This window comes from Salmo salar, chromosome 07, assembly GCF_965601325.2.
Source record: "Salmo salar chromosome 07, fSalSal1, whole genome shotgun sequence".
Classification (NCBI taxonomy): Eukaryota; Metazoa; Chordata; class Actinopteri; order Salmoniformes; family Salmonidae; genus Salmo; species Salmo salar.
The window spans coordinates 38,371,862-38,385,422 of NC_138297.1; the positions used below are offsets into that span (position 1 = coordinate 38,371,862).

Sequence of the window (13,561 nt, forward strand, 5' to 3'; positions counted from 1 at the left end):
GGTTAACTGATTTTTGTCCTCTGACGTCCTTGGGTAGGCAGAGGCAGTCTGGAAGGGCATCAAGGAATCTTTGGGTTGTCTGAGAATTTATAGCACGACTTTTAATGCTCCTTGGTTGGGGTCTGAGCAGATTATTTGTTGCAATTGCAAACGTAATAAAATGGTGGTCCGATAGTCCAGGATTATGAGGAAAAACATTTAGATCCACAACATTTATTCCATGGGACAAAACTAGGTCCAGAGTATGACTGTGGCAGTGAGTAGGTCCAGAGACATGTTGGACAAAACCCACTGAGTCGATGATGGCTCCGAAAGCCTTTTGGAGTGGGTCTGTGGACTTTTCCATGTGAATGTTAAAGTCACCAAAAATTAGAATATTATCTGCTATGACTACAAGATCCGATAGGAATTCAGGGAACTCAGTGAGGAACACTGCATATGGCCCAGGAGGCCTATAAACAGTAGCTATAAAAAGTGAGTGAGTAGGCTGCATAGATTTCATGACTAGAAGCTCAAAAGACGAAAACGTCATTGTTGTTTTTTTTTTTGTAAATTGAAATTTGCTATCGTAAATGTTAGCAACACCTCCGCCTTTGCCGGATGCACGGGGGGTATGGTCACTAATGTAACCTGGGGGTGAGGCCTCATTTAACACAGTAAATTCATCAGGCTTAAGCCATGTTTCAGTCAGGCCAATCACATCAAGATTATTATCAGTGATTAGTTCATTGACTATAACTGCCTTGGAAGTGAGGGATCTAACATTAAGTAACCCAATTTTGAGATGTGAGGTATCACAATCTCTTTCAATAATGGCAGGAATGGAGGAGGTCTTTATACTAGTGAGATTGCTAAAGCGAACACCGCCATTTTTAATTTTGCCCAACCTAGATCGAGGCACAGACACGGTCTCAATGGGGGAAGCTGAGCTGACTACACTGACTGTGCTAGTGGCAGACTCCACTAAGCTGGCAGGCTGGCTAACAGCCTGCTGCCTGGCCTGCACCCTATTTCATTGTGGAGCTAGAGGAGTTAGAGCCCTGTCTATGTTCGTAGATAAGATGAGAGCACCCCTCCAGCTAGGATGGAGTCCGTCACTCCTCAACAGGCCAGGCTTGGTCCTGTTTGTGGGTGAGTCCCAGAAAGAGGGCCAATTATCTACAAATTCTATCTTTTGGGAGGGGCAGAAAACAGTTTTCAACCAGCGATTGAGTTGTGAGACTCTGCTGTAGAGCTCATCACTCCCCCTAACTGGGAGGGGGCCAGAGACAATTAATCGATGCCGACACATCTTTCTAGCTGATTTACACGCTGAAGCTATGTTGCGCTTGGTGACCTCTGACTGTTTCATCCTAACATCGTTGGTGCCGACGTGGATAACAATATCTCTATACTCTCTACACTCGCCAGTTTTAGCTTTAGCCAGCACCGTCTTTAGATTAGCCTTAACGTCGGTAGCCCTGCCCCCTGGTAAACAGTGTATGATCGCTGGATGATTAGTTTTAAGTCTAATACTGCGGGTAATGGAGTCGCCAATGACTAGGGTTTTCAATTTGTCAGAGCTAATGGTGGGAGCCGTCGGCGTCTCAGACCCCACAACGGGAGGAGTAGAGACCAGAGAAGTCTCGGCCTCCGACTCCGACTCGCTTAATGGGGAGAACCGGTTGAAAGTTTCTGTCGGCTGAATAAGCGACACCGGTTGAGCATTCCTACAGCGTTTCCCTCCAGAAGCCATGAGAAAGATGTCCGGCTGCGGGGACCGTGCGAGGGGGTTTATACTAACGTTACTATCTGTACTTACTGGTGGCACAGACGCTGTTTCATCCTTTCCTACACTGAAATTACCCTTGCCTAACGATCGCGTCTGAAGCTGGGCTTGCAGCACAGCTATCCTTGCCGTAAGGCGATCGTTCTCCTGTATATTATAAGTACAACGACTGCAATTAGAAGGCATCATGTTAATGTTACTTAGCTTCGGCTGTTTGAAGTCCTGACGAACCATGTCCAGATAAAACCTCCGGGGATGAATGAAAAAAGTTGAGTGAGGAAAAAAGTTGAGTGAGGGAAAAAGTAAAAATATACGGTAATGAAAAAGTAAAAAACCGTCAGGTATCAAAGTAAGATCGGCAACAAAAACGCACAGCAGCGTAAACAAGTCTGATTCCCATGTAAAATAGCCTTTTGAGTGACTAAAACATCACACACTATTAGTTTTCCAAGAACACTATCTGAGTAAAAGTACTTTTTATCTCATGTCAAACAACCAGGAAGCCTGAAAAGACACACTGAGTGGGCAGGGAGGTAATAGGCTGAGTGGGCAGGGAGCTCACCTTGACTGACATTTCTTGGAAAAAGCCTATGTCAAGCAACATGGACGCAGTGTTGCGGTGAGATTATCTCAAGCAAATTTGCTGATACACAAAGCAATGGTACATGGTTTCACAAAAAATGCTCCTACGGACACTGAGGAGCGGTAGTCTTGTGGGCGAAAACAGCTCGTTGATGAGTGGTCAAAGGAGAATGGCAAGAATCGTACATGCGGGCCACAGACAAATAAAGGCGCATTACAACAGTGGTGTGCAGAACGGCATCTCGGAGAGCACAACTCGTCGATCCTCGTGAAGGATAGGCTATTACAACATATGACCACACCAAGTTCCACTCCTATTAGCTAAAAACAAGAAGCGGCTCCAGTGGGCACGCGATCACCAACACTGGACAATTGAGGAGTGAAAAAAGATTCTCTGGTCCGACGAATCCCAGTTCCTGTTGAGTCAGAATTTGGCGTAAGCAGCATGAGTCTATGGACCTATCCTGCCTTGTGTCAACGGTACAGGCTGGTGGTGTACTGGTGTGTGTTTTCCTGGCACATATTAGGTCCCATGAAACCAATTGAGCAACGATTGAACGCAATAGCGTATCTAAACATTGTTGCTGACCAAGCTCAATATAGCATCTTTGGGATGAGATGGAATGGGCTGTTCGCAGCATGAATGTACCGCCGTCCAATCTGCAGCAACTGCGTGGTGCTATCGCGTCAGCATGGACCAACATCCCCGTGGAACATTTCTGACACCTTGTAGAATCCATGCCCCAAATAATTCAGGCTGTTCTGGAGGCAAAGTGGTCTGACCTGGTACCAGATGTGTGTACCAAAAAAAACTGTCCGGTGAGTCAGGCTTAGTCCATATATCATGACTATTAGTGATAGTCAAGAAGTTTGGATGAATCTCCCTTTTGGCATGTGTAATTGTATGACAACTGTATCTGAGTTTTGGGCAACCCTTCTCCCGCTTTTGTTCCATGCTGGCTGAAGACTGAGCTAGTCAGTTGCTAGCTGACACCAGACACGGCTGAAAGTAAAAACCTAAGTATATTTGCTTTAGATGAATAGGGGCAGGCCAACCTCACATTCAATTCGCGCATTTATGTACAAAATGTATTTCAGCAGATTTCGTGCGTTTTTGTGCATTTTTGTGTGGTTCAAATCGTGCGAAAAGACACGAATTTAACCAGTAGGCGACACACAAGCATTTGCAACAACCATAGACGCGATAGCCTGTATTTCATTATTTATTTATTTTACGTTATGAATATATAGATATTTTGTATTTTTTTATCCCTATTAGAACATTGTAGTTGTATGCCTATATGTACTGTTTTCGATTTTTTGGAACAGACTTTTCAGTATAGAATGAATGTAAGCAATACATGATGGCGAATTGTGTTTTATTCGGTTGTAGTTCCATGTATTTCTTACAAAAAACAAACGTGTAAACCATTTTTATTGACCAGAATGTAACTGAAAATACAATAGCAGCCTTGCCGTTGTCCAATACCAAAACACATTTTTTTTTTCGTACAAAATTTTGGGAAACGTATGCAGTCAATGTAGTCTTAAATTTTGTTAGCCAACCAAAATGACCAAAACGTTAACCTACTAAGGCTAGGGTGGAATTGTACAATGAGCTGGCTGAGTGTAAATACATGGCTCTGAGTGTAAGCACCTTTTCACTAGAAACCTTCTTGTGTTCAAATGACCGTCAGTGCGAAATAGCTAGAAAGCTTTCGTATTTCCACTTGGCTGCACCTACGGTGATGAGAACGATAAATCAAGTGCAATACCTGCGTCGACCTGTGACGAGCAGCAAAACACCGGAAAGCTTCTCGGCTACCGGAAAGTTACAAGAAGAACAAGAATGGTTACCTCATCCGGTCATGTGACATTTGTTGTTTATAGATTGTTCGCCCACAGCAGACGTCTAGAGACCCTGGACAGATAACAGGTAGATAGCCAGTTCGTCCCTTGTTGTCAGAAATAAAGCAAACATACACATTTGTTTTGTGTTTGTTAAAGTGTTTTTTGTTTTTTTAATTTAAACGTGTTAAACCAGTAATGAAGGTTACGTAACTAAGGTGAATAAAGTTGCATACACAACATAGAATGTGTGGATATTTTTGGTGCATTACTTACATATATTTGGATATCATTCTCACGTATTATTTGAGCCACCTATACATTAGGCTATATATTCCCCTTTTGTTCCTCTTTGCATCTTCAAAGAAATACACATTGCCACTCAATCTGTATTCATCTTGTGACTTCTCCTTGGAAGGAGAGAGGGACCCTAGGAGGGATGTAAAGGAGTTGATGAAATCCTGTTAAGACAGACAATCAGGTGAGAGGAGGTCCTAACTAGTCAATGATCTAAATTGATCAAAACCTGTAGACACTGTAGCCTTTAAGGACTGGAGTTGCACATATGTCATAGAACAACATGAACAAGGAAGTGACAGACTAATAGTGCATTGTTGGTAAATAGAGACAGACTGACTGATCTGCAAGTAATAATAGATATGTATTTGTTATTCAAAGTGATTTGTAGATCAGTCAGTCTGCGTGTGGAGGAGGATGAAGACCTTTAGTGACGTGCAGGACATAGTTAAACACACACGCTATCAATGACATGCAGCTTTTCTCATAGACGGGAGGTTACTATGTGAAGGAATGTGTTAGGATTGGAAGTTGTCTCTATGTTTCTTTTGAGATGGTATGGCCTCTGAGGACCCACAAGACCAACTGGATGAGGCTATTAAAAAGGCAGAACGCCTTGCTGAAGAGCTCAACCCAGAGAAGGACCCACAAGCCCAACTGGACGAGGCCATTAACGAGGCAAAAAGGCTGGCTGAGGAGCTCAACCCAGAACGGGTAATGTAACAAGTCGTACATTACCGGTAATGTAACCCCTATAGCTCCCATACGTGGACAAATATTCCCAGCACAACCCCAGCACCACAGTGTTATGATTTATCATTGCTTTTTGTTTGTCAAAGTAGACCCCACATGGCACAAATGTGAATTTAAACGTAGACTCCGTGATATGACCTGAACACGGGCATCAATGATATTGACCATTGAGCATGAGGCACAAGGGTGCACTTGTTAGCATCCTTGTGAACTTCTACACATGTTAGCTGTGTGAGTGAGCCAGAACGTGGGTCTACTGCAGGTGTCTTTCCTCAGCTGACAAATCACTTCACCTTATGTGAAAATAAAAGTATTGCTTGTGCTCCATATGTGCACAAGCAAGCCATGCTTCTTGGATACTTTTATTAGTGGGCCAGCCATGATAATTGAAATGCACTTTTTAGGAAAATAAGAAGAAAAAGAGAAACAAGCCTCCAGGGATTAGGTTCAGATGGAGACAAAGGGATGAGAAAGGACAGATTGTTCCTCAAACCAGGAAGGCAACTACATCCACTTCTGTTGGTAAGTTTCATCCCGTCTAGGTGTTTAATTTTATTGGTCCCTGATCTGACTTTTTCCTTTCAAACATACTGTATCATAGCATATCAAACGGTTGTTGACGTGCCATAGGCCGGTCTAGTGCCATCTACCCACAGCACATAATACATTACATGCAGGTCTGATCCCACCTTTCCCGGTCTCTAACTGTTGTCTGTCTCTGATGAAAATACATATTTAACGAAAGGAGAGTCAGAACCCCAGAAAATCTTTTGAATTAAAAACCTTTTTATTACCAATTTTTTTCAGCTCCAAGGGCCAGTACATCTAGAGCCAGACTAGTGCAACATTTTGGGCTAGTCACTGAGGAGGAAGAATTAGGTATTTATCTATACAATTCCTTGTTATTCAGTGGCCTTGTAAAGAATGTATTGTATTTTTATTAAATCTGTAATCGGTAGTTGAAACAATAACAAAGCACACTCCCCTCCCCTGTTTTGGTTAAAAGCTGAGTGATGGGGTTGGCGAAATGTAACCACTTTCAATTTATTGACAGAGCTATTATTGCAATAACTTACCATCAATGTTATTAAAATAATAGTTTTAACCATGTTTTTAACCAGTGTTTTTTTTACATTTACTTTGTTTGCAAACATTGACTAAAACAAGCTTATAGTTTGGATTCTGATGGGTTATGACAGTTGAATTACACTCATGAGGCATTAATAAGTTATAATCTTCTAGAATCAATGGGCAAAAATGGCTTTATCAACTTCTGAATGCCCCTTTAAGTCTAATCCTTTTTTGCATATCTTATTTTAGAGACAAGGACCAGTGGATTGGAATCCACTCCAGTTTTAAACATTGATGAAGAAATAGGTATGTTTAAATTGTTTTACTTTCAAAATTGGGGTCATCTTGGTGTTACTGAATTATACTGCACTACATCTTTATTTTGACAGTGATGCAACATTTTTAAATGTGGCTCAAGTCTCCAGAATGTCGGATTTGAGATCAAATGTTTGATATGAGGTTACAGTACAGAATTTCTCCTTTTATTTCAGGGTATTTTCAGACTTTTCTGATTTACCGTTTCGAAATTAAAGCACTTTATATGTCTAGTTGCAAGTTTTATTAGTCGTATGTACAGGATACTGATGGTAACCCCATCCAACGAAATGCTTACTTGCAGGTAGCTTCTCGACAAAGCAATTCAAAATACTGGAGTATAGAGACAAGTTCAACATTTTAGCATCACTGTCCAAATATTTCTGTAGGGGAGTGCAATAACAAAATCCTGGCAGAGCTTTTTCCTGCACATTTCCTTTAATATGATGCAATCTGCCATTCCACATTATGGAATTAGTCTTAGTTGAATTCATTCAAATCCACTATTGGAATGTTTACACAGTGTCGTTCCTTTTGCAACCGCTGTCTGTAATTGTGAAAGCTGGAAGCATTTGCCTTTGAGGAGAGTTTACTCTGTAGTCAAAATACACTGAGTGTACAGAATATTCCTAATATTGAGTTGCACTCCCTTTTGCCCTCAGAACAGCCTCAATTCGTCAGGGCATGGACTCTACAAGGTGTCGAAAGCGTTCCACAGGGATGCTGGCCAGTGTTGACTCAAATGCTTCCCACAGTTGTGTCAAGTTGGCTGGATGTCCTTTGGGTGGTGGACCATTCTCGATACACACGGGTAAATGTGGATCGTGAAAAACCCAGCAGCGTTGCAGTTCTTGACACAAACCGTTGGACCTTGCACCTACTACCATACCCCTTTTAAAGGCACTTAAATATTTTGTCTTGCCCATTCACCCTCTGAATGGCACATATACACAATCCATGTCTCAAGGCTTAAACATCCTCCTTTAATCTGTCTCCTCCTCTTTATCTACACTGAAGTGGATTTAACAGGTGACATCAATAAGGGATCATAGCTTTCACCTGGTCAGTTTGTCAGAGAAAGAGAATGTTTTGTACACTCAGTGTGTTTTTGCTGTTTTAAGAACATTCAGAATTTCTATTCGACGATGGGATCAAGTTCTATTGTTTGATATTCCAATTTAGACTTTACTCAATATTTTGGTCTGCCCTGTAATTTAATTTACCGTAGAATCAAAGCTGAGATTTTTGGCTTGTCACACCATAGATTGTGCAGAGATATATTTGCTGTCACCTACTTACATCCCTATGTGTGTTTTAATAGATGAATTATATAATATTCTTAATGTAATCCTTTTCCCATTTTTGTGTTTTCAAAAAAGCAATACTTCATCGAAAAATTAACATCCTCCTAGCTGACTTAAAAGACCCTGAGTGTTCAAATCCTGCTGTGCCTGGTGCATCACACAGTTGGAGTGTGAGGAAGGAACTCTCACAGGATAGGTGGAGGGAGTCCAGGCCTGAGATTGTAGATTCTCTGCTGGCTGCAGAGCATGCTTCTCAGAAGATCTGTCAGTCATGCAATGTGAAAATGGCTATTCTGCGATGTAGAGACTGTCTGCCGAAACAGCTTTACTGCGAAGACTGCGATTCTCTATACATGCAAAGTTCCCCCTGCACAACAGACAGTCCATGATCGAGGGATTCTACACGCCCCTTCCTCCAACTACAGCCATATCTCTCCACAGTGATGGCAAATATGCACTTCATGAACAGGGTGTGTTTTATTTTTTTGCGGCTGAATGTATTATATCAAAGTTCAAATGTATTCTTGTTTATTGTTGTATATAAATATTGTCCCTAGATTGTTTCTTACCATTGGACGTACCAGAGGTGATATGTGGTTGCCTGACTAGCACCTTCCATGTTGGCCCTGGGAAACATATCATCCTCATAGGAATAAATGGTATGTGCAATATCTACAAGAACCAAACAGTGATGTCGCAATGCAATGTAAAACAACATTAATTCAGACTACATGTATTTCCTCAAGGTCTCTACAATGTTACAGTGCCTGTGCTGACCTGCACAACCTGTCTCAGCACCTGGACAGCAAACTTGGCAGATCTGATAAAGAATGGGTACTGGCCTGCCACTGTCAACTGTGACACCATATACCAGGTAGATGTCTTCAGCTCTTTTGAGGAGCTGAAAGTGTCAGCCCCAGGAATGTCCCGTCTAGCGTTTATGCGGATTTTGGAGCAGCGAACTGACTTCTTTGGCAGGGTAACAATAAATTATACTCAGCTTTACCAATGTATGACTTCAGGTTAACTATGTTACATTTTGTTACAACACTTTGTGTAACATAACTTTATTTCCAGTACTACAACTACGTTAAAACTTCAGGTCTCTTGCTACAGTATGTGTTAGCCTCCTGCACCACTGTCCTGCCATGCCCCTTATCTGTGCCCCTCTTGCATCCAATATTTCCTGCTCTTTACAACATAAGTACTCGTCCTACTTTTGCATTGGCTTTCACCTGCTTTGCTGTCAACACTATGTACTGGCCCTGCTTTAACTCAAATCCAGTCAGCCATAGTGAATTATAGTATGTTTTGTTTATACTATTGTTGTAAGTTATTTCATATATGTTCTATATGTATTTTTCCCTTACCAGAATGAAATGATCTGTGGGGACACTTTCCAAAAAAGCTTCTTTGAGTGGACGTACTGCCGCTCTGAAATTGATCAGGTCTGTGATATACAGTACTTTGACTGCCCAGCCTGTTCACCCAGCATGCTTGCAGTGTCAGTGGACGGGAACAAGAAGCTGTATCGATTCAAAAAAGGATATGTAAAACTATTCATAATTGATTAAATAACACCGTACTCTATATCATTTAAACAATCCAAACAAGGTTTGCCTTTTCTTTGTCCAGTGTGAACGTTTTCAAATGCAGTTGAGTTCATTTTAGCTTAAATGTTTTGCGTTTGTAATGAAATTAATTATCAACATTGTCAAGTGTCCACAATCAGTTACTGAGGTTGATTGCTATTTCATATGTAATATATTTAATGTATTTCACGTATCCTTTCAAGGACTGATGACAAAGGATTCTTTGATGGCGTGTTTATCTGCAAGGATGAGGATGTGTCTGACTTTGTGAACTATGTCCATACAAAGACTTAACATGTACGTTTCCTGTGTATCTTCTAATATGTGAAATAGGACTGGCCTCGGGCCATCTGACTCAAAGGCAGACTCGTTATACACTATTCCAATAAAAACATATTATTTTGGAGAGATGGTAGTCCTCTCTCTTCAAGTCCATTTGTCGTTACACTAGTCCCTCTGTTCAGAAATGCAACACACTTTAGAAGTGCTTCTTTTTGATAGTCGATCTCCAACTTCTGATCTCCATTGTAGCGAACATAGGGGGTAGCTCAGCGCCCTCGGCTAGATTTTAAAAACCTAACCACTGTCCCGTTAACACTTCCCCCCCAAAACATTTTTTCTACCTATACTCTTCTACTTCCTTGTCTAGCGTTATGGAAAAGGGGTATGTGGAGCATCCCAGTGGACAGCAGCTAAAGAGTCGTCAAGGAAAACAAACGACAACTTGATGAAGAGGGACTCGAAGTTGCCGTCTGCCGCCACGGAATACTTCTAAGGAGCCTCAACATGATGCGTGGAGAGATATTTGCGTACCCACTGTTCTTGCAGAAGGAATTGTCTGGCAGCAGGAACATACAATTCATGTGTACAGATGTGATCTGCAAATGTTGGCCATACCTGACCAAAGTTGCCCTTCATTGTCCAGAGCTCGCCACTCTTCTAGACATGAAGCCACTTCTTTCCGTCATGCATGCAAAGGCACATCGTTTGAAATGCCAGGTAAGTTTTTCTTTATTAAACTGTTCTAAGAGAATTTCCAGCTTCAGTCCTTTACAAGGCTTCCCATGTAGATGTTGGTTATTCACATAATTGCAATATTAAGTCAATATATTTTTTTATGTAAATTAAGATTAAGTGGGGAGGACGGAATCAGGAATGAGCTGGCACAACTCTGGGGGAGGAAGTGGAACAAGGGAACAGCTTCTTGTCGAGGGCTGCAATCTGTTCCAAGCAAATGTCCAAAGGACATTTTAAGGTTGTTCTATTCAGCTATGTTAATACTTATCTGGAATAAGGACTTCTATTTGGCTTTTCTAGCAAGAACAGACATGCTAACCATCCAGGCCATGGGGTGGAACAGAAGGAATAAGAACAACCTGCACAGAGTATTGTCCAGAAGATACTTGAAGGTGTATTGTGTGGATCAATACATTTATTTTAGAAGTATTATATCTATGCATTTAATTTATTTTAAAACAATTGATTTTTCTGTTTTGTTTTTGTCATAATTCTCAGACAACAGCAAAAATCCAGGAGGAGACCCAGACTCTCAAAACGTTTAAGAGTGATTTGGGTGTAGGCGATGAGACTCTGTACGACTGGACAACGGAAGTTCAGCAATGGGCTAATACAGGTAAATGAATCCAAAAAATTAATAATCCTAAATGTAACTGTCCTGGACTGTCACCTTAACGTAGTGGAGAGGCTTGCGTACTCCAATGACCCTGAGAGCTAACCCTTAGAGGGTGTATTCCACCGGCAGGTGCAATCAAGCCGGACAGGTGGAAGGGTAGGAGGCAGACAAAACATTCCCTGGTTCTCCAGGTTGGGGCTCACTCACCCCCCACATAACAAATCATTTATTACAGAAACCTTCACAGGCCCTATGTTCCTCCAGGAAGTGAGTGCAACTACTCACCGTTGGAGATACGTTGTTAATTTATAGATGTATTGTATTTCAGAGGAAACAAATGAGAACATGGATGGTCCCCAGGTACTACAGAGAACAATTGAAGTCCTGTTTCTTAGCATCAAACAAAGGAAACAGAACCTCTACCGTCAGACAGGTTTGTTACATTTCATGAATATTGAATTGCACACACTTCATTTCTCTTTCATTTCAAGGCCATGCAATTTAACAAATAATTCCATTCTCCTTTTGTTTTGATGACAGATGGATGCAAGAAAAGACACCCTCTGCGCAGAAAGATATTGGAAGAAAAGGCCAAATTGACAGCTGCCATAGAGGAGTACAACACCCTATGATTCACAGATTCAGCAATACCATCTGCAGATGAGATCCTTTCCGCAGACCTTCATGCATGGCCTTGGGAGCTGCATGGACAAAGTAAGTAGTATGTTTGTGTGTCACAATAACTATGTTTCTGTTTTGCTATCTGTGTTTGTTCAGTTGCACAAACACAGACAGCACTGCCAAAGTTACAAATCCACATTGCATTCTTATGAATTTACAGCTGACCTACTCACAAAGAAAATAGCCTTTGACCGGGTGATGCTCCTGAGACGGCTGAAGGAGGAAGAGTTAATTGTCCTAAAGGAAGTCAAGCAGCACTGGGAAAGCCTAAAGAGGGAATCGGAGAATGTGCAAGGCCTTGCTTCACATGTGGCACTTGACCTAAGCAGGTAAAGTAGGGGACCTTTCATTAATATGTACAATTGATGTTGGCACCCTGTAATTGCTATTGTATTTAAGGAATACTTCATTGTATTTACCCTACACATTACAATTGATGGTGTTAGGCTGGCAATTGAATTAGTCGGAAGCTGGGAGCAGAGGTCTCTTCTCCATGCTTCAGAGGAGAGTCAGCAGCCTCAGAAGACACCAGGACTCTGTCAAACTGATATACAGCAAAGCTATGGGCCAAGACACCTCCCTCCTAGAAAATAACTTCATAGATGACCTCCTGGAAGAGGACCTAGATGACATCTATGACCGCATCCACTACAGCTTTGATGACGAGGAATCTATCACAGACTGAAGGTGTTCGTTTGGGTGGGTGCAGTTTGCACTGGTTGAAAAGTGATTCCATTTGTTTTGCATATGTGCTTTATCTGCCTTCCTAAGGAAAAATAGTTTGAACATTTTATGGAAAAAAAACTTTTGTTTCTTCCTTGTTGACAATGTGATCATGTGGCACAGATTTGAGAAGGGCGCTCGTCTATTACTGCTTTTGCCCGGTTACATGACCAGGTCCGATGCACCCCTTTAAATGGCCAATCTGCAGTTGCTACATCCACTTTTGGATTCTTGAAGAATATAATTTATAAATGCCTCATGAACATAGTTCAACTGCCGTACCCCATCAGATCCCAAAATATATATTTTTTTCTACTCCAATGTTTGTAAACAAAGTAAATGTAAACATACACTAGCATGTGTCAAACTCATTCCACGGGTGAGCCGAGTGTCTGCGGGTTTTTGCTCCTCAAATGATTGATGAATTAAGGTCACTAATTAGTAAATAATTCCCCTCACCTGGTTATCTAGGTCTTAATTGAAAGGAAAAACCAAAAACCAGCAGAAACTAGGCCCTCCGTGGAATGAGATTGACACCACTGGACTATAGCCTGGAAACATTGTTTAAACTATGGTTACATTTCTCCAGCCCCATCCCTCTGCTTTTCACAGAACCATTGGCGGGGAGAAAGATTTATTGTTTCACCTGGTGATTTCCGATTTAAACATTGTTAAACTGTAATGTACTGTGCTTGTGTGTGCTAATTAGTTTAGTTAATAAAAAACTAAAAAAGGTAATCCTTGTCTTCAAGTAATCGTTTGCATACTGATGGAGCTGCATTAGTCATGGGCTTTTAAGTCAACGATTCCTTATGTATGTATGAGATGTACAAATGCTTAACTAGTACTGAGTACTTTGACCAGTTACTTCTTTACTCTCAAGGAGTTTTCGAGAGGGCTACTTTACTTGTACTTGAGTACAAGAACTGACTCCCATCAGCTGCAGATGAAACCGGTTAGTTGAAAAATGTTGCCTAGGATCTACAGGCATTCG

The 13,561-nt window shown here is 41.4% G+C and overlaps 1 protein-coding gene across 15 annotated transcripts; it reads left to right on the forward strand.

The window, feature by feature from the left end:
* Nucleotides 1-1,731: 1,731 nt before the first annotated feature.
* Nucleotides 1,732-13,305, forward strand: LOC106609103 (uncharacterized). Of its 15 annotated transcripts, none has more exons than XM_082977587.1 (19): nt 1,738-4,286; nt 4,565-4,679; nt 5,049-5,209; nt 5,653-5,770; nt 6,056-6,127; nt 6,569-6,625; nt 7,297-8,408; nt 8,496-8,597; nt 8,685-8,917; nt 9,312-9,386; nt 9,734-9,827; nt 10,180-10,529; nt 10,848-10,939; nt 11,046-11,163; nt 11,492-11,596; nt 11,704-11,762; nt 11,799-11,877; nt 12,005-12,173; nt 12,291-13,305. In XM_082977587.1, exons 12-19 carry the CDS (start codon nt 10,415-10,417, stop codon nt 12,436-12,438), a joined length of 885 nt encoding a protein of 294 aa, XP_082833713.1. In that variant the 5' UTR covers nt 1,738-4,286; nt 4,565-4,679; nt 5,049-5,209; nt 5,653-5,770; nt 6,056-6,127; nt 6,569-6,625; nt 7,297-8,408; nt 8,496-8,597; nt 8,685-8,917; nt 9,312-9,386; nt 9,734-9,827; nt 10,180-10,414; the 3' UTR covers nt 12,439-13,305. The 15 variants fall into 15 exon arrangements, with proteins under 15 accessions (XP_082833721.1, XP_082833720.1, XP_082833718.1 ...); XM_082977583.1 differs by having other exon boundaries at nt 7,297-7,445; nt 8,014-8,408; nt 9,312-9,827; XM_082977595.1 differs by having other exon boundaries at nt 1,732-4,286; nt 11,704-11,877.
* Nucleotides 13,306-13,561: the final 256 nt, after the last annotated feature.